Genomic DNA, 21,845 nt, shown 5'->3' with positions numbered 1-21,845 from the left:
CACCACCATCATCATCATCATCATCATCATCATCATCATCATCATCATCGTTACACTATCAAACAAACACAGATATAACTAACATTGAATTATGGGAACTTTTGGCATCATCATCATCATCATCATCATTATCATCACCCTCATCCCAACCCTATTTTCCACCTAAGAGATGGTGTAGGTAGAATCAAGAGACAGAGCAAGAGAAAGCGCTGTGCAGTAGCCTATAATATATTCAGTAAAGTGACCCACACAACAGTTCCGGTCCAATCACCAGCCTTCTTCAGGTATTTTCTCAAGTAAGAATAATTTCAGTGTGTAGATATATAATTACCTCCGCCAAGGAGGTTGTGTTTTTGCCCACATTGGTTTGTTCGTTTGTCTGTTTGGTCTGTTGGCAGGATTACTCAAAAAGTTATGCACGGATTTTGCTTATTTTTTATTTATTTATTTATTTATTTATTTTTTGAGGATTAGGGTATGACCCAAGGAACAATCATTTAGATTTTGGTGATGGCCCGGGTCATCATCCGGATCCAGGAATTTTTTGTTTGTTTGTCCACACGATATCTCCATAAGTTCTCAATGAATTTCAATAAAATTTTGTGTACGGGTGAGCCATTCCGGATCCTGCAATGGCATTGGCGGAGATATACGCACTCTGAGTGCCCTCTAGTTTCCATATGTGGCTATTAAAAGTCACACACACACACTGTTTTCACAGCACGGAAGCAAGACAGGGTACTCACGATGCCTGGCCATTTGTGTGGAGGCTTCATCGCGTTGGCTGCCTCCATGTCCCTGAATAATATAGTGGTCATTGCTGGAGACCCTAGTTGTTGTGGGGCCTCTGGTACCGTGCCCACTGTGCCCTGTGCAGTGCCCACACCGTACTGGGGAAGAATAAAGCGATTATACATGAGTGAAGGAGCAGGTGGTACTGGGGTTGATTCTATTTTTTTTTAATGCGCTCGACTTTGGACATAGACTGAACAGCCTGTTTCCTAGGCCCAGCAGTCCTCCTACATACCATATACCTCCACGTGTCACCGCTTGGGCGCCAACCCACCGTCCATACTGAAAACATGCTAGAGCTGTCTCAAACAGGACTGGTGTGTTGGTACTGGAGAGGGTATTTTTGCGACATGTCGGCGGGTCTTATGGTAGATCAGTAAAGTCTGCCTTAACGAAATTTAGATCCTTAAACTGTTCCCTGCCGCAGCTGGGATTCGAACTTGGGTCCATTAGGATTGCAGACCTCTTCTCTATCGGAATATTACATATTACTGGGGTAATGTTCCAGGATTATAGGTGGTACTGGGGTAATGTTGCAGGATTATAGATGGTACTGGGGTAAGGGTGAAAGATTATAGGTGGTACTGGGGTAAGGATGCATGATTATAGGTGTTACTGGGGTAAGGGGAGGATTATAGGTGGTACTGGGGTAAGGGAAGGATTATAGGTGGTACTGGGGTAATACTGCAGGATTATAGGTGGTACTGGAGTAAGGGTGAAGGATTGTAGGTGGTACTGGGGTAATGTTGAAGGATTATAGGTGGTACTGGGGTAATGTTGCAGGATTATAGGTGGTACTGGAGTAAGGGTGAAGGATTGTAGGTGGTACTGGGGTAATGTTGCAGGATTATAGGTGGTACTGGGGTAATGTTGCAGGATTATAGGTGGTACTGGGGTAAGGGTGAAGGATTATAGGTGGTACTGGGGTAATGTTGCAGGATTATAGGTGGTACTGGGGTAAGGGTGAAGGATTATAGGTGGTACTGGGGTAAAGGTGAAGGATTATAGGTGGTACTGGGGTAATGTTGCAGGTTTATAGGTGGTACTGGGGTAAGGGTGAAGGATTATAGGTGGTACAGGGGTAAGGGTGAAGGATTATAGGTGGTACTGGGGTAATGTTGCAGGATTATAGGTGGTACTGGGGTAATGTTGCAGGATTATAGGTGGTACTGGGGTAAGGGTGAAGGATTATAGGTGGTACTGGGGTAATGTTGCAGGATTATAGGTGGTACTGGGGTAAGGGTGAAGGATTATAGGTGGTACTGGGGTAAGGGTAAAGGATTATAGGTGGTACTGGGGTAAGGGTGAAGGATTATAGGTGGCACTGGGGTAAGGGTGAAGGATTATAGGTGGTACTGGGGTAAGGGTGAAGGATTATAGGTGGTACTGGGGTAAGGGTGAAGGATTATAGGTGGTACTGGGGTAAGGGTGAAGGATTATAGGTGGTACTGGGGTAAGGGCGAAGGATTATAGGTGGTACTGGGGTAAGGGTGAAGGATTATAGGTGGTACTGGGGTAAGGGTGAAGGATTATAGATTGTACTTCCGATTTATTTTGCATGTTACGCGTTAAAACACTTTCTTGTATTATTTAATCGTTTTAATACGGACAAACTTTCCATTAGAAAAATGCGAGAATATTGAGGTGCAATGTACAGGATAAATAACTAAGGAACAGGGGTTACGAAATCTCCAAAGCCTTTTGTACAGGGTGTCCCATATATAACGCTCCTCTTCCACTCCACAGGGCGATTTCCATTGTGTTGCGGGGACGACTCAGTCAACTTTATCAGTGTCTATTCAGCATCATTTATTAGTTTCCTGCTCTCACTACTACACGCCCGCCCGCACAGCCAGCGTTATCAGTGTCTATCCTGCATCATTTATTCACTTCCTACTCCCACTGCCACATACACTGAGCCGTACCCGCAACACATTAAGATAACGCCAACCGGATCTCTAGTGGAGGGTTACTTACGAATTATCCTTTGGCAAACACCCAGGGATCTACCTCTTTACTTACCTTGCAGAAATTAACAGCCACAGCAAGGCTAGCGGCGAGGGGGCTAAGGGGACGTCCTGTGTTGCCGGCTATGAGTCTTCGCAGGCGCTCCACGAGGCTAAGGTACCCGCCTCCACTGCAGAAGGGTACGAAGGCTCTCACTCGCACACTCGCAGTCGGGAGTATAGGTGGTATGAAAGAGGGTGTAGAGGGCATAGAGGGTGTGGAAGATGGTGCAGTTGGTGTAGAGGGTGTGGAAGATGGTGTAGTTGGTGTAGAGGGTGTGGAAGATGGTGTAGTTGGTGTAAAAGTTGACATAAATGGTGTAGTGGAGGGAAAATTCGTGGGAGGCCGCTGCTGCAAGGGTGTCTGGGGAGCTCCTGCCGGGGAGAAGGGTTGTGAAGCTCCTGCCGGGAAACCTGCCACGACGGGAAGGACAAAGGCGGCCACGATAGGAAGGGCGGAGATGGCCACGATGCACATGTCTATAGACATACCGAACGCAGACATCACACACATATCGATTACTTGTGGTAGGGGTGGGAGCGTTATGTCTTCAGGGCAAGTCACGGTGATGCACTCTGGCGAGAGGATGGAGGGAGTGAGTTGTTATTACTGTTTGCAGTAGTAGTAGTAGTAGTAGTAGTAGTAGTCGTTATTGTTGTGGTCCCTGCAGGCTCATCTGATATGTGAACCCATCGGACTGCAGGCTTAAATTTCCCATCTTTAGTCCACCATCCATCTTTTGAGGGGATAGAGAAATAGTTTAGAGATATATAACCAGGTAGTGGAGCCACCTGGTTATATTAGTGCCATCACATGAAGGCGTCTCTCTCTCTCTCTCTCTCTCTCTCTCTCTCACCCCACCCTTTAACTGTGATATTCTCCTTCCGGTGAGTAGAGTCGTCTGGTGTTGCATAGGAGGCTTCGTAACACCTCCTATTTAGCGATTTATTTTTGATAATACACATAGTACACATTAACATTCTCTTCTATATTATTTACTGTATATTGCATTGTGTGGGTAAGGTTGAAAGTTGGAATACAAATGTGGGCGATTGTGTGTGTGTATGCGCCAACGCAAGATCGTGCTAGCAGAGTGAGAGAAGAGTTCTGGACAAATGTGGAAGTGTGCATGGAAAAGTTTGGAAGGAATGAGAGAGTGTTTTTGATTGGTGATATGAATGGTAAAGTAGGGAATGTGAAGGTGGATGGAATAGTTGGTGAGTGGGGTGTGCCTGCTGAGATAGATGAGAATGGCAGTGCGTTAGTGGACATCTGTGCTGGGAGGGGGTTGGTAATAGCCAATACCCTCTTCAGGCATAAAATGATCCACAGGTATACATGGTGAGTGATGAGAAGGGTGGGTGGTGAACTTAATGAAAGGAAGGCAATGATTAATTATGTGTGTGTGGATGAAAGGATGTGAAGATGTGTAATGGATGCAAGAGCTTATAGAGGTTGGGGGAGTGGACTTTCTCACCACTGCTTGGTGGTGGCCAGAATTAGGATCCAAGTAAGATGGAGAAATACAATAAGGGAAACACGAGAGGAAGGAGTAGTTGCAAGGAGAGTGGAAAGGTTACAAGAGGATGAGAAAAAGGCAGAGTATAAGAGAGAAGTGGAGGAACGATTGGGCAAATATGAATTGGAGCAGATCGGAGACGTGGAAGGTGTGTGCAGGATATTTACAGAAGAAATATGTGTAGCATGTGATGTGGTGTGTGGGAGGAAGAGAAGACGGAGGGGGGTGCAAGGAACAGCGTGGTGGACTGAAGAAGTGAGACAGGCTGTGGCACAAAAGAAGAAAGCATACAATGAATGGATGAGAAATAGGGGCGTGGAAGAAGTTGAGAGGCGGAAGAGAGAGTTATATCTAGAAAGAAAGAGAGAGGTGAAAAGATTAGTAAGAGAGAGTAAGAAGAGAGTGGATGAGGAATTTGGAAGGAATTTGAGTGTAAAGTGGAGGGACTGTAAGAAAATGTTCTGGAAAGAGGTGAAGAGAGTCAGACAGGGTGGAAGTGAGGTTAGCAGGGGAGTGAAAGATAAAAATGGTAGATTACTAGTGGAGAAGGGAGAAAAAGTGAGCAGATGGAGAGAACACTTTAAGGAATTGTTGAACATACAGGATGGAAATAATGCGACTATATGTGGATGGGGAATGGCTGGGAGAAGGAGGGAGGTGAGAAGACAGGAAGAAATCAGTAGGATAGAAGTTGTGGAAACAATGAAGAAAGTTAAATTGGGGAAAGTCCCAGGAATTGATGGAGTGTGTGGTGAAATGCTGAAGCATGGGGGAGAGATAGTAGTAAAATGGATGTGGAAGATGTGCAGATTGGCCTGGGAGGAAGGTAGAGTCCCGGAGGATTGGAAGTCAGGTATAATTATTCCCTTGTACAAAGGAAAAGGGGAAAAAGAAGTGTGTGGTAATCATAAGTGCATTTGTCTTCTTAGTATAATAGGAAAAGTGTATGGTAGGATACTTATAGACAGAGTTAGAGAAAGAACAGAGGAATTAGTTGGAGAAGAACAAGGAGGCTTTAGGAAGGGAAGAGGTTGTGTAGATCAGATATTCATTCTTAGATCTTTAGTGGAAAAGTTTCTAGAGAAGGGAAAGAAGTTGTATGGGGCTTTCATGGATTTGGAGAAAGCATATGACAGGGTGGATAGACAAGGATTGTGGAAAGTATTAAGAATATATGGAATAGATGGGAAGCTGTTGAATGCTGTGAAGAGTATGTATGATGGTGCTAAGGCTGCAGTGCGTGTAGATGGTGAACTAAGTGAATTTTTCTCTTTGAAGGTTGGGTTGAAGCAGGGATGTGTTATGTCTCCATGGTTGTTCAATCTGTAAATGGATGGGGTAATAAAAGAGGTACAAGATAGGGTAGTGGATGTTGGAGTGGCCCTGGTGAGAGAGGATAGTGTTTGGAAACTCCCTATACTGTTGTTTGCAGATGATACTGTGTTGTTGAGTGAAGACGAAGGGGAGCTGCAAGGCTTGATGGATGAGTTTGGGAGAGTGTGTAAGAAACGGAATCTAAAGGTGAATGTAGGGAAGAGTAAAGTGATGGTCTTTGAGAGAGGTGAAGTCAGTGAATGTACAGCGAGGTTGGATGGTGATGAATTGGAAAATGTGAGCGCGTTTAAGTACTTGGGTAGTGTGATGAGTAAGGATGGAGGTTTGGAGGGTGAAGTGCTTGAAAGGGTACAGCAGGGAAGAAACGTTGCTGGTTCTTTGAAAGCAGTGATAAGAAACAGGGAAGTGAGCATGGAAGTGAAAAAGTTACTACATAACAGTATTGTGATACCAACTCTAACGTATGGAAGTGAAGCTTGGACGTTGTTGGAAGGACACAAGTCAAGTGTGAGAGCAGCGGAAATGAGTTATTTAAGAGGAGCCTGTGGAGTCACATGGAGAGACAAGCTGACGAATGAGGATATAAAGGAGCGTTGTGGTGTGGATATGGATGTGATAGGAAGCGTTATGAGGAACACACTGAGGTGGTTTGGCCATGTGGAGAGGATGGAGGGTGAAAGACTGACGAAGAGAGTGTATGTGAGTGAGGTGGAGGGGGGAAGAGGGAGGGGGAGGCCGAGGATGAGATGGAGGGATGGGGTGGAGAGGTATATGAGAGAGGAGGGGGTGAGTTGGGAGCAGGGCAGTGAAATGATGGGGGACAGGGCGACTTGGAGGCGATTTGTTTGTGGCCACCCCAAACGGGATTGAGGCGTCTGGCAATAGATAGATAGATAGATATTGCATTATAATACTGACATAGTTTAAATCAATATCATACTAGAGGACACTGAGGTGTTATATGCAACTAAATCGCTAAGGAAGAGATGTTACGTAATTACAAAGTCACTTACAGTACGGCCCTTACTTTGAATAAAATACCGACGTGATTCTGTGATACTGCAAAGATAAATTTAGTTCTATATTCCTGCTTGCTTAAGTTTCCCTCAAATGAACAAAAGAATCTGCTTATTGATTGAGAAAAACACTGAAGTTAGACTATCGCAGGGTAGCCTCTCTCATCATCATTACCATCATCATCATCACCATCATCATCATCATCATCACCATCATCATCATCATCATCATCACCATTTTTTTTTTTTTTAACCAGCAGCCCATTTTCAGATTATATTCTTGATACCACCACGTGACGTTGGTATTGCCTAAAAGAACGAAAGTTGTGAGAAGAGGAAGTTATGAACTCCCTCTACTCCTCCTCCTTCTTCTCCTTTCTTCTTCTTCTTCTTCTTCTCCTCCTCCTCCTCCTCCTCCTCCTCCTTCTCTCTCTCTCTTGTAATTACTGTACTATAATACAAGACAGTTTCACTTGTCTAAGACGTAGAAAATCAGTTTAGAGTACCCACCAACACTGAAACCCTAAGTAGGTAAACGCGCGCGCGCGCGCGTGCGTGCGTGCGTGCGTGCGTGCGTGCGTGCGTGTGTGTGTGTGTGTGTGTGTGTGTGTGTGTGTGTGTGTGTGTGTGTGTGTGTGTGTGTGTGTGTGTGTGTGTGTGTGTGTGTGTGTGTGTCACAGTGTGTGTGTGTGTGTGTGTGTGTGTGTGTGTGTGTGTGTGTGTGTGTGTGTGTGTGTGTGTTTGCCCCCAGAATGGCTACATTCACACAAGAGGCGGGGAGGTGCGGGCGGCTGCGGGTGGGACCTACTGCATCACCGTAACCCATGCAGGTAGTCACACTGGCGCGGTGAGGAGGAGAGAGAAAAGGAGAGCCTGCCCAGTCCACACGAGAGGAGATGATAATTAACTTCCCTCGCTTTATAAAATGGACAGTTCAGAATTCATAGCTGATGTTTCACTAGCACCGTCTGTCTAGCACTGGAGAGAGAGAGAGAGAGAGAGAGAGAGAGGGAGAGAGCAACATTTACTTTCGCCTCGCCAACCCACTCGCGCCCCCACCAGCCCGCACTCCCTTGCTTCGTGTGTGGAGACGTGATCTAATAGAGACATTAAGAATACCGCCGTTAAATTGTTCCTTACCTGGAAATGGCTGAAAGGGTCCCTCCTGTCGCTCCTGCCGATACACCTGGTTGAGGTTGGGTGTAGCTAAGAGGGTGTAGATGTTTTGTAGGGATGCTTGTGGAGCCGGATGGGATGTAGAGTCACTCTCTTCATCTTTTTTACATTGTTCCTCCGTACTGCAATGATCTCGTCTCTCTGGCTTCTTCCACATGCTCTCTCCGTCTCTCCATAGCCTGCTCTGTCTCTCCCACTCACTGCTTTCCTTTTCCCACACACTGTCTTCTTTCTTCCATGTTGTTGGTTCTCTTTCCTTCCATACATTCTCTTCCTTCTTCCATACATTTCTTCTTCCCACCCTCACTCCCTCCCCTTCCGTCCATAACCCTTCTCCTTTCTCCCATACGTCTTCTCTTCCCTCCCATACGTTCCTTCCTTCTCCCAACTCCCATGCCCATTCATCAGTTTCATTCCAGTCACCTTTTCCTTTCTTCCATACATCGTTTCCTTCTTTCCATGACTCGTTTCTTCTCACTTTCCCCTCTCTTACACCCTCTTTCCTCTTCCACACTCCATCTCCTTCCTCCCAAGAGTTTTCTTCTTCCTCTCTCTCTTCCCTCCTCCTCACCGTCTCGGTACCCTCTTCCTCCCACGCATTTTCCTCTCCCCCTCTCTCTTCCCTCACCTCTCTCTTCCTCTCCCTTTGCTCTCCGTCTCTCACAAGTGTCCCAAACTCTCTTTGCGTGGGAAAATCAGTGGGAGGAGGATTGGTAGCATTAGGAGGAGCATTGGTAGAAGTGGGAAGAGGAGTGGTAGATGAGGTAGGATTACAACATAATTCAATCAGATCTATTTCTAGTTGCCTGGAAAACCTAGATGTAATATTGTTAAACATTTCATCGTCTCCCATGTCACTCATCTCCTCTTCAGGCTTGTTCCACCGGATTCCCTTCTCCAAACCCTTAAACAAAACTTCCCAAGCCAAAACCAGAAGAGTATACCTCTCTGTTTTGGCGCTTAGGATGGTCAGGCTATCTTTGTTCCCAGACGCATGGACACGAATCCCTGATGTATTTGTAAACACACCGAGAAAATTTTTATTCCTAGCACTGTCTTCATTGTTTACTAGATTTAAATCCGGACTGTGTTTCTTCGTACTGTATATCTCTGCGGTTTCCTGATTTGACCTGAAGTTATTTTCGCGCTTTTCTCGAGGTACTGGTCTAGCGTACTGATTCCAGGAGTTGTGTCTGTTTGAAGAAAGTGGTTGATCATGCGTTCTGTACCGCGAATTTGATTTTACCCTGACGTCTTCATCGATGCTTACAGGGTGCAAGTCCGAAATGAATCTCTTTTCGCTTTCCTCATTTCTCGTGTATCGGTTAGAGGATTTTAGTCTATGTGGTGAAGATGGAGGAATTTGCGCCTTAAACTGAAACTCGGACTTTAGTCTAACACCCTCGTAAGCTACTGGGTGCGGGTCTGAACTTAATATTTCACTTTCTTCATCTACCGTGTACCGTTTCCATGAGTTTTGTCTGTGTAAAGGAACTGTGTGATTCTGCGTGATATTCTGGGAGTCCTGTTTTGGTGTGAGAGTGTGTGTTGGTCGCTTGGAGGCTCTGTGGCTGGTGCTGCTGCGTCGGTTCCTCGATAGGGATGAAGTTGGGTCGACGCCACACTCAAACTCTGTAACGATGCATCGCATTCAGGTCTTTTCTCACGAATACGTTTGAATTATTTGATAGTCATGTTCATAGTGTCAGTTTCTGAGAAATATCTAAGTAGTCGTGAAGGTCTGACTTCACAAAGAGAAAGAGAAAGGAGAAAAAATGAGCAGATGGAGAGAACACTTTAAATAACTGTTAAACATAGAGAATGACAGTAATGCGAGTATAAGTGGCTGGGGATTTGCTGGGAGAAGGAGGGAGGTGAGAAGGGAGGAAGAGTTCAGTAAGAAAGAAGCAGTGGAAACAATGAAGAAAGTCGAAAGCCCCAGGAACTGATGCAGTGTGTGGTGAAATGCTGAAGCATGGGGGAGAGACAGTAGCGGAATGGATATGAAAGATGTGCAGATTGGCCTGGGAGGAAGCTAGAGTACCTGGGGATTGGAAGTCAGGTATAATTATTCCCCTATACAAAGGAAAAGAGGAAAAAAAGAAGTGTGCGGTAATCATAGGGGGATGTGTCTTAGTGTAATAGGAAAAGGGTATGGTATGATACTTATTGACAGAGTTAGGAAAATAACAGAGCAATTAGATGGAGAAGAACAGGGAGGTTTTAGGAAGAGAAGTTGTGTAGATCAGATATTCATCCTAAGGCCTTTAGTGGAAAAGTTTCTAGAGAAGGGAAAGAAGTTATATGCGGCCTTCATGAATTTGGAGAAAACACATGACAAAGCAGATAGAAAAGGAATGTGGAAAATACTAAGAATATATAAAGAAAATGGCAAGCAGTTGAATGTCGTGAAGAGTATGTATGAGGGTGCTGAGGCTGCAGTGTGTGTGGATGGTGAAATGAGTGATTTTTTTCTGTCTGAATCTTGGAGTGAAACAGGGGTGTCATGTCTCGATGATTGTTCAGTCTGAATATGGATGGAGTTATAATAGAGATACAAGTTGGAGCGGCGGATGTTGGAGCGGCCCTCATGAGAGAGGGCAGCATCTGGAAACTTCCTGTAATGTTGTTTGTAGATGATACTGTATTGTTAAGTGAAGACGAAGGGGAACTGCAAGACTTGGTGAATGAGCTTGGGAGAGCGTGTGGGAAATGTAATCTAAAGATAAATGTAGGGAAGAGCAAAGTTATGGTGTTCGAGAGAAATGAAGTCACTGAATGTACAATGAGGCTGGATGATGAGGAAATGGAAAATGTGAGTGCATTTAAGTACTTAGGTAGTGTGATGAGTAAGGATGGAAGTTTGAAAGATGAATTGCTTGAAAGGATACAACATGGAAGAAATGTTGCTGGTTCTTTGAAACCAGTGATATGAGATACAGTAGGGAAGTGAGCAAGGAATTTAAAAAGCCACTGCATGACAGTATTGTCATACTAACTCTAACGTAAGGAAGTGAAGTTTGAACCTCGCTGGAAGGACACAAGGCAAGAGTGAGAGCAGTGGAAATGAGATATTTGAGAGGAGCATGTGGAATTACAAGGAGAAACAGACTGGCAAATGAAGTGAAGGAGCGTTGCGGTGTGGATGTGGGTGTGATAGAAGGCCTTAGGAGAAAATACACTGAGGTGGTTTGGCCATGTGGAGAGGATGGAGAGTGAAAGACTAACAAGGAGAATGTATGTGAGTGACGTGGAAGGGAGGAGAGGGAGGGGGAGGCCGAGGATGAGATGGAGGGATGGAGTCTAGAGGTATATGGGAGAGGGGGATGTTGACCTGGGAAAGGCAGTGAAATGACTGGGGACACGGTGGCATGTAGGCGATTTGTTTGTGGCCATCCCTCACGGGATTAAGGAGTCTGGCAACAGATAGATGATAGACAGATAGAAGTTCTGACCACTAAAATCCTCTTGAGTACTTCTGGAATGTAATTATTTGTATTGGTGCCTTGCAGTAGGACAAACATTAAATATAAATATTTCTAGAAGTCAGTATCAGAGTTCAAACACACACACACACACACACACACACACACACACACACACACACACACACACCGCTCGCTGGTGCAATGTTAACGTTCTCACTTGCCAACTGGTGGACGGGAGTTCGCGCCTCGCTCAGGTTACGAAAAGTTTCACTGACGAAGTGGGTGGTTACAGTCCCCCTTGAGCAAGGGGACGGGTGTGTACGTGTGTGAAGGTCATAGCCTTGCCCTTAGATCGGACTATAGGGGCTCTCAGCTCCCTTCCGGGAGGGTAAAAAGCTGACGATCACGACCATCAAGTGATCCTGACCGACCCGGTGAATTACACACTTGTGAGGCACAGGGTCATATTCTGAGTGGCACAGGTGATTCGGTACCATCCCTTCCTTAGCAATTAATTCTACATATGAGATCTCACTAGCCCTTTCTCTGTGACTGATGTCCTACAGAATGAGGTGTTCCGAAGCCTCCTGTGCCACCTGGAATACGTGACTTGTTTTTAGACAGGAAAAGGCTAAATGGCGAACAGATCATGTACCTCACGAGTGCACAGAGGGAAAACAAGTTGTGCGGAGTCTTTGACGGAGGAAGTACAGTTGGAGTCAAAAGATATCTTGGAGAGTCATTGGTAGTTTAAGTTATGTACTGTACCTCTTTTAACATTGACTTTTGACACAACATTTTCCCTGACTGTCCCTACAACTGACACAACTTATGATCTCAACTGCAGCTCCTTCTGGCACCACTAATGACCCCGACAGTCTTACCTTCCCCCCGTGCACGTGTCAGGCATAAGTCAGGCACGGTGCTGCTTCGTCCTGGAAGGAAAAAATTGAAGGGTTACAGAATATGGACACTGAAATATACCGGGGTATTTCATCCTGGAAAAAAAGAACTGTGTTATTTGGATAGCTAAATTTACGGGTTCTTTAACATAGGGGAAAAAAAGACTATATGGGTACAGAACTGAACATGGGTGCTACATCCTGAAAAAATATATATATATATATATATATATATATATATATATATATATATATATATATATATATATATATATATATATATATATATATTACAATACATGGGTACAAAAATTTACAGAGGAATAATTCCATGGAGGGTTGCAAGATAACTAGTGCAAAGCAAAAGAAAGACTTACGAGTAGATTAATGCTTATTGACTACGCGAGGTTAAGGACTGACATTCAATTTTTCTACATTTTACTCTTTAAGAACCCCCTCTTCCCACTACATCACCTTAATCACCTTAATGTGCGTCCACACTTGCCTTCGAACATATGCTAGCAACACTGCTACCAACATGTTGCATTACTTGACAGCAACAATTATTTGGACAATTGATCGCCAACATGTCAGAAAAATTTTCATAAGTTTTGTGTTGTTAGCTTGTTCGTGAGTGGGTAGTTTAACATGTCAACCTATGCTCGAGGGCAAGTATGGACGCACACTCACCCTGACTACAGACTGGGATGAATTTCCTGCACGAGTCTGCACAGAAGATAAGGAAGAACGACGGGTTGGTGCGGCACAGGCCCAACACGGAACCCAGGAAGCAGTATTGGTGCTGGTCCACGCAGTCTGACTTGGCTGTGGGGGGACTCAGTGTTAGGGGAACTGTGAGAGAATTGTTTGTCTGCTTAAACCCTGCTTGCCTGGCCACGCAGACCCGTCGACTACAGATAGCAGCTGCTTCTGTGGGGCCTCCCTACAGGTACAGTATAGTGCATACATAGAGTGAAGGGAACAGGTGTTCCCTTGTGGTGGACAGCACCTCGCCAGGGTTGGACCAGTGTCATTCCCACAGCGAGGTCGAGGGAAAAATGAGGAGGTTTGGCTCCCGGGTAGACGCCGTAGCTGTCGTACCCAGGGAGCACAGTGCCACCACTTGTAGGGCGTCGTCAGCTCAACAGTGTTACAATTTACGAATGAAGTGACATATGGAATGTACAGAGAGACCATTATGTAGACATATTAGTTTTAATATACAGCATTTTAGTTTGATAAAGAGACGACTATATAAGTAGGCGTACTGTTTATATATGTATGACATGAAACTATTTGGGACTTGGAAAGAAATAAACTTAGGTTAAGAATGTATGAGATTTCCACTGAACTATCAAAACTGTCAAGACTGGGTCGAAGGCGTGACATTCATGAAGTACAGATAGACAAACAATTAAATAGACAGACAGTTACAAGATACATACATACATACATACATACATACATATATATATATATATATATATATATATATATATATATATATATATATATATATATATATATATATATATATATATATATATATATATATATATATATATACAGAGAGAGAGAGAGAGAGAGAGAGAGAGAATGAAACTTACCTGCCGGTGGACAGGTGTTGCTTGTGGCGGGGCAGCTGACATTCATGAAGTCTGCTTGAGTGATACTGACCCCTCTTAGATACAGTATATTGAGAGATTCACTGACAATATGTAGACAGATAGATGGATGCATGGATGGATGGATGGATGGATGCATCGCCGGCTGGACTGATGGATGAATAGATAGATAGATAGATGGATGGATAGATAAGATGATGGATGGATGGATGTATAGATAGACAGATAGACAGAAATAGATAAATAGATAAACAGATAGACTGACAGGTCTATGGCGACAGAGACAGGCAGACAGGTATAGATAAATAAATAGATATATAGATAGATAGACAGACTTGGAGACAGACAGATAGATAGACAGGTAGATAGACAGACAGACAGATAATTAAACTTACCTGCAGGTGGACAGGTATTGCAGGTGGCAGGACAATTGACATTCATGAAGGCTGGATTGATGGCACACTGACCCCTACGACCCCACTCCCCACACTCACCACGCTGGTCTGTGCACCCCTCCACTGCGGTACCATGGGCGATGTGCAGGGTAGCAAGAAGAGGGATTACATATTACATGTTGCAAGATTACAGTAGGACAGTTACAGGAGCCTGAGATAGAGAATGAGTATGTAAAGAGTCTGTACAGGTATTTCATAGATAAAAACTGGCAGGATGTGAATGCTGTATGGTCTAGTATATATATATGAAATGTAAGTGCCGAACGCGAGAGGCAACGCAGTACCACCTAATTTATATATGTATCTAAGAATTCGGTGTAAAAAAATATATATTATATATATATATATATATATATATGAAACAAAGTGAATGCACATGAGACAAACTAATACACACTGGTGACCTAACGTCTATAAAGTAAGTTAATCAGAGCCACGTGTGTCAGCCTCACCTCTAGATCGCGGTATGCAGGTGCCACACGAAGACTGACACGCCCGCTCCATGAAGGTTGGGTTGGCCTCGCATTGCCCCGCCTCCGCCAGCTCCTCGCACTGCTCGTCAAGGTTTCGGCAGGTGAGGGACGCCAACCCCTCATCTAGGGCGTAACAAGTGATTAGTCTGCGTTGCTTTGATTTCTGTCTGTTTGTCTGTCTGTCTCATTGCATTACAACAGGGTTCTCAAACTTTTCCTTATCACGTATAGCTCAGTTATCAGATCATCGACTCGTAACCCCATACCTGATTCACTGGAGATAGACTGATACACCATAACGTTATTCCAGTATAGATTAGCAATACACGTCGCTGTTTTAAAATGATTAAAGTGGTAATTACTTTATCAAGCCAGTAGGTATGAACACATTTTTACAACGCTGTCTCAATGTCAAGGCATTATATTAACACAGACAGCCAAGATTATCGGTGGAAGACTTACGTGGAGGCTAATGAGGCTGAAGCTTGTGGGGCCTCAGACATGTAAATAAGTGGATGAATTAGTAAATAAATATAAATAAATAAATAACATCGGTAAAGTTTAAGAACATGCTAGGCAGAAGAATGTAATAAAAATATATCATTAATTTGATGTACAGAGAAAATTTGGGAATATTGTATTAGTATTATATTACTAGAATATGTATATTAATGTGCAGTGCAGTATATGTATGCATGTATATATGTAATTGAAAGGGCCTCTAAGCAGAATTAGCCTCAGGCCCCATGTATTCCTAGTCAGCACCTAAATATTGTACCGTACATAAGTGTGAATGATCAGCATGTTTTATGGAAGCAAGTTTATCAGTTTTCGATCAAATGAACGATGATATAAAAATGAGTACAGTCGTGGCCATAAATAATCACCAATCCTCCAGTACCCCGTGTCTCAGGCTGCCTCCTTTATGCGCGGCAAGTCATAGTGCAGCAAGAGGGGCTGACAGGGAGGGGCAAGAGAGAGAAGGGAAGGTGGGTTGAGGGACGAATGATGGTGTGGGGGTGAAGTGGGGGAGGGGAGAGAGGGAGGGTAGGGAAGGGAGAATGAATGCGAATTGGTGGTCACTTTATGTGTATATTTTCTTTTATTCAAGGCATGATATAAAGGAGCTAATATTCGGGAGATAATGCTATATTACATCCTGTATACCCGCGTCAGATAACAAGCTTTAGATAGGTGGTGATATCAAGGGCTGGCTCGTGAGAGGAATATACTGACGTGTCAGATCAAATATTAGTGCGGAGCCGGATATTTGTGTTTATCCGTATATTTTGACTTCGGACGCAGCATGGAATCTGGATGGCTTTGACTTCCGTAATGTTTAATTAAGAATCGTCCTCTACCCTTTCATGTAATTAATTTTGGAACTAAATATCATATGCAACCTTTGACATGGCTGTGTCCGCAGTACATATGATCATCCTCTCGGTTTGCACTCCCACTATATATACATCACCATCATGTCAACTATTTTATGGCATCTCTTTATTTAAAGGCTATTTAAGATAACTTTGCATAAAAGAAAAATAAAATTGATGTCTGTGCACATGGGTCGATTTAATTACGATATCTCTTTAAAAATGTTAGAAGGAAAATAAAAGAAAATTCTACCGAAGCTCACCAAATATATTTATGTCAATATTTACCGACATTGGTAAAGCCAAAGCAACAAAGAAAGTCTTAGTAAATAGTCCAGTGGCCTCCTGACTCTTAAAAACCTCTTGCAGTCTTCGCGGCACCGAGGAAACAACGTTGTTGATGGTTTGCTGGTTTCATTTCGTCTGAACAGCTCCCGCTCGTCCGTGGTGTGCTGGAGGAGGCGGGCCTGTGTCCTCTCGTTCTCTGGCTCTCACGCGTTGATGATTTGTGCCCACATAGTTTTGATGGCTCTGCGCTAATGTTTGATCTGTCACGTCAGTATATTTCTCTTACGAGCCAGCAATTGATATCACCACCTATATAAAGCTTGTTACTCTCACGAGCCAGCAATTGAAATCACCACCTATCTAAAGCTTGTTATCTGACGCCGCTATACAAGACGTATTGCAGCATTATCTACCGAATATTAACTCCTTTATATCATGCCCTGAATGAAAGAGAATAGACAAATAATGTGACCACCACTTCGCATTTCATTCTCCCTCTCCTACCTACCCTCCCTCTCCTCCCTCACTCCACCTTCGCACCATCACTCGTCCCCCCACCCACCTTCCCTTCTCTCTCTGGCCCCTCCTTCTCTGCCCCTCTTACTCCACTGTGACTTGCCGCGCATAAAGGAGCCAGCCTCCAGCCTGAGGCACGGGGTACCGGATGATAGGTGATTATTTATTTCCACGACTGTACATTGTGTACAAATGTGTCACCGATCCTTCAAATAGCCCCCTGGAAACCCTCATGCGTGCTCCCGGGGCCTCAGTGCTGCATTATACTCGTAGGTCGGGATAGAATATGTCAGGTGCGGTTAAAATAAAGTTAGTCCAAATTACCTGCTATTATGACGAGGTGAGGTTAACTGATAATGAAATGATACAAATAACAACATAACAATACTTACCATCATCATCGTCACCTGGAGTACCCACCGCCACCACCCCTGCAGTTACGGTGAAGAAAATAAGTGAATAAGTAAGTCAGAACGCAAGCATTGTACGTACTCATTATCATCATCATCATCATCTTAATCATCATCGTCCTCACCATCATCAACTTATCACCATCACCATCATCGCCATTATCGCCATCATCATTCTATATCCATGCATTCGTATACATACATACATACAAGAAGACAGAGGCTTATACACACACACACACACACACACACACACACACACACACACACACACACAATATACGTCGTTCGGCAGCTTCATTCGTCACGCAAAATAATTTCCCTGTAATTATCCAGTTCTCATTTACCAGTTTCTTTCCCTCAACTAATTATACATGCTCTCTCTCCTGCAGCTTTCATCTATGCTAATACCTGCATCTCTAAACGACTGGAATTATAGAGTGTTGCTGGGAATTATATGTTGGTGTTCTCTCGATCCTCTTGCGTTTAGTTAATTTTATACTTGGGGAAGATCCGTCAGTTTCCTCCTTGATGCATCATAGCAAACGGACTCATCAATAAGCAGATAAATCTATCAAGTCTCTGTCTGTCCGCTTAGGAATATTAGCCAGCGGATGAAACTGAAAAGTATCTATGGACAGAGAAACATACTAATTCTCTCAGTTTACACCACCTGGGGAGGGGGAGGGAGGAAGAATACTCCCCCAGTATCCCTGCTTGTCGTAAGAGGTGACTAAAAGGGGCCTTTTTGTCTCCAGTGTTTCTCTCCTTACTGTTCTCTTCTACTCTTCTACCGTATGTCTCTTCTTCATATTTCCGTGATTCTTCAAGTCATTTCCCACTACTCGCACAGTGCCTTATAGCCATATTATGGCTTAGTACTAATTCTTTATTATTCCTTCCTTCTCTCAGATTAGGAACATTAGCCAGCGGAGGAAAGTGGGAAGGAGAAGAGATGAAATATTAGGAAAAGTTTTGTGTGTATGGGTAGATCAACATACTAAGTCTCCTTCAGCTTAGGAGTATTAGTCATCAGAGGAAAGTGAGACGCAGAAGAAGTGAAATTAGCTATATTTTAAGGTCAGAGAAACATACCAAGTCTCACTTAAGTGGAAAGTCGGATATATAAAAGGTGATGTAAAGTTTTGCATCTATGACCAGATAAACGTACCAAATCTCTCTCAGCTTAGGAATATTAACCAGCAGAGGAAAGTGAGACATAGAAGAGGTGATATATTAGACCAGAGAAACATACCATCAGCTTAGGAATACTAGCCAGTAAAGGAAAGTGAGAGGTAGAAGTGAAACATCAGGTAAACTTTTGTCCCAGGCTGTAATGTCCACTACATAATCTTGCCGGTGATTTCCACTTGCGTCTACAAATATTACACCACTCACTGTTATTATTATTATTATTATTATTATTATTATTAACGTTTCTGCATAACATGGAATACAGTTGCTCCTGCCTTGATACCGTTTCCATATGACAACATCCACTGTCCATCCATACTTTTAAGTAACCGATGTAAAAGTTCTGAAAAACGTTGTCAGCTTTACCTCTTTCAATCCCAGGACTTTTTTTATTTGTTTTATACACTCGTCAGGCCCGGACCTTATGACTGAATTAAGCTTCCTGGAGGTATTTTGTAGTGAGAGGGTTAATGAAGGCTATAACTAAGTTCTCAAGTTCGAAAATATTTTCTTGTAGTGAAAGAGTTAATGAATGCTATAGGCAATCTAACCTCTTCAGTTCATCCATCTATCCATTCATTCATCATCATTCAGCCATTTTTTTTTTCCTCATCAGCATAAAAAAAATCGTAATCAGTAGCAGCTGTTGTAGCCTCATATTCATCTGGAATGTTAACTCTGTGGACTACGGGCTTAAATTGCCGTTCTCCCCATTCTCTAGTCTACTATCCTCTTTTTAGGGGGACAGGGAAGTAGTTGAGGGACATTTGTATAACCAGACAGCTGAGCCTGCCTAGTTAAATCGGAGCCACCTCATGAAGGCGCCCCTATCCAGCACCTAAGCATATAACAGACGCCAAATGGTACACTCTGCTCACTTTGCCTATAATTGCCACCCTTCCACCTTGAATGCTGAATTATAACAAGAGGTTACACTGGAATGCGATGTTAGTCACGAAGAAGCGCTACAGAAAGGATGTAGAGCCACAGTATTGCCTTTTTCTGTCACTGAGCTACGTGAAAGAAGCTGCATAAAAGATAAAATTCTGGGCCAAGTTAGAGAATAAATTATAGCAAGACGGAAAAAACATTACGTCTAGTTAGTAAAGTGGTGAAGTTTCAAAAGCCTAAACAATAAATGCCTTATAATGTTGCATATATAAGATGGTTCGTAAATGGCGCCACACTAGACACTTGTTAGTAGCTTGGTGTGTTGCAGGGACGGCTCAGTCTGATGCTGTGGGAGTGGGTGTGGCAGTGGGAGGAGGAAATGGGTAAACAATGGAAGACAGAATGATAACGCTGACTGGGCCGTCCCAGCAGCACATAAGAAATCGTCCTGCATAGTGGAAGAGGAGCGTTATATATGGACCATCTTATATAAAAAGATCATTTGTTCCTGATACCTATAGTTCGTTCACGGCAACTTGGTGAAGATTTTCGTCCTTTTGCAGCTAATTTTCTGTTGCTAAACAACAGAATAAGACAAAACTACAACGCTACACCTTTTCCATAGCACTTTTTTTTTTTATTTCGCCTTAATTTGGCCCAGTTTTCGTCTTTTTGCAGCTTATATCATAGCTCAGTTGCAGAGAGACAATGCTACGACTCCATATCCTTTCCATAGTACTTCTTCGTGACTAGCACCATACTCTGGCGTCAATGTATTGTAACGATTTAGCATTCAAGATAGATTTATGTCAATTTGGGGCCAATAAAAGTGAAAAAAAAAAGTATAGTTCTATATAATATTAGAAGTATTATTATTAGTATTAATACCGGAATTAGTATTAACATTGGTATTAATATTAGTAGTATTAGTATTAGTTGTTGTACCTCCAGGTTCATAATGAGAGGTGGAGCCAGTGGACCGCAGGCTGTAGTTGTCCTTCTGCGGCAGTCCACCATCCTCCTTTCAGAGGTAAGGAGGGATTGAGGAATTTTTGTATAACCAGGCAGAGGAGCCTATCGATTACCTCGGTGCCACCACGTGAAGGCCTCCCTCAACATCTCCAATAGCTCAACGTAGAAGGTAGAGGGATGGTAATTTTAGGCCAAGAACAGATTACAGACAAACAGCTAATTATACTTTCTTAACCCCTCCAGTGCAGTGGCCTAGGTTTGGCTTCATACTTACCACACCAGACGGTTTTTTCAGCTTACAGGAGCACCACAAGTACTGAAAGAGTTAATGACGGCTACATTTAATCCCCCCAGTTCCAAAAATCTCCCCTGAGCTGAAGAAAATCGTCTGGAAGTAGCAAGAATAAAAGGAAATGATGTTCTCGGGCTTAAGGGATTAACGTTTGTGAGTTCCGCCCTATTTACGGTAACGTTTGGCGGATGTACAGTAGGCGGAGAGAGAGAGAGAGAGAGAGAGAGAGAGAGAGAGAGAGAGAGAGAGAGAGAGAGAGAGAGAGAGAGAGAGAGTATTTGACTAGTACCGTACACTTTTTACCATATAACTGAGAGCAAGATAGGCGTACAATGATGTAGCACAATCTAATATAACCTAATGAATCTCAACTACTTTACTGTAACCTTGCCTCACCTCTGTTTAAGCTGCAGAGACCAATAATCTAATCCTGTGTAACCTAACCTAAACTAACTTAATCTATGCTCCTTTTTTTTTTTTGCATTTCCTCACCTTGTGCCTTAGCTGCGGCGCGTGGGAAGAGCAGTAGGAGAAGCTGTAGCGACACAATACACCACGACACCACACCAGCCTCCACAGTCTCGCTTTTAGGCACCCTCATTATGGCGTTCAGTGTCCCGTATCCCCTCCAGAGTGATGTCGTCTTTTATGTTACTCCTTCCGCTCCCAGACGCTTTGACAGGTTAAAACAGACCTTGTGGACGTCTTTCTTCCCTTTCTTTTTTTTTTCTTTTTTTTTTTTTATTTAGGTATGTGTTGTCTTGGAGGCATGTATCCCATTAACTGAGATGTTACCTTTTATTTTTCTCAATGGCTCATAACCAATGTCCCTTTTAGTGTTATGTCACTTGATTCCACCCCTGTTTCCGCCGCACTATTTTTTCAAGGTTAAAATAGAACCCCTGGACGTCCTATTTATTTTATTTTGGGGGATCTTGTCCCTTTCCGTGTGATGGTTTCTTTTGATTTCTGCTGCCGCCAGAGTTTTGTACAGATTAGGAGAGATGGTCAGATCTGAAGGGGTTAGAGATTACTTGCGTGTAGGCTGTTAATAATATCCATAAGCTTCTCCGGTGCGATTGTTATTATTATTATTATTATTATTATTAACGTATACCGTACCACAACTATCACAATACTTCATCCCGCTTACGAAAGGCCTCTCCAACTGATTTGGT

General features: G+C 43.4%; 1 protein-coding gene across 1 annotated transcript in view; it reads right to left on the bottom strand.

Moving 5' to 3' along the window:
• Positions 1-21,268, bottom strand: part of LOC145402713 (uncharacterized) — a 32,189-nt gene extending 10,921 nt beyond the window's left edge. The window contains exons 1-10 of the mRNA XM_080274683.1: positions 21,160-21,268; positions 14,708-14,851; positions 14,196-14,318; positions 12,866-13,000; positions 12,158-12,208; positions 8,790-9,477; positions 2,964-3,173; positions 2,815-2,929; positions 747-890; positions 332-388 (exon numbers count right to left, since the gene is read on the bottom strand). Of these exons, the coding sequence (XP_080130809.1) occupies positions 332-388; positions 747-890; positions 2,815-2,929; positions 2,964-3,173; positions 8,790-9,477; positions 12,158-12,208; positions 12,866-13,000; positions 14,196-14,318; positions 14,708-14,851; positions 21,160-21,268 (1,776 nt within the window). The remainder of the gene's footprint in view (positions 1-331; positions 389-746; positions 891-2,814; positions 2,930-2,963; positions 3,174-8,789; positions 9,478-12,157; positions 12,209-12,865; positions 13,001-14,195; positions 14,319-14,707; positions 14,852-21,159) is intronic.
• Between the last annotated feature and the right edge of the window lie 577 nt (positions 21,269-21,845).

Source organism: Coenobita brevimanus, chromosome 58 (assembly GCF_032717465.1).
Source record: "Coenobita brevimanus isolate Jiangsu-jjx chromosome 58, ASM3271746v2, whole genome shotgun sequence".
Taxonomy (NCBI): Eukaryota; Metazoa; Arthropoda; class Malacostraca; order Decapoda; family Coenobitidae; genus Coenobita; species Coenobita brevimanus.
Note: the sequence above shows the minus strand (reverse complement) of the source record. Positions and strands in the feature narration are given on the sequence as shown.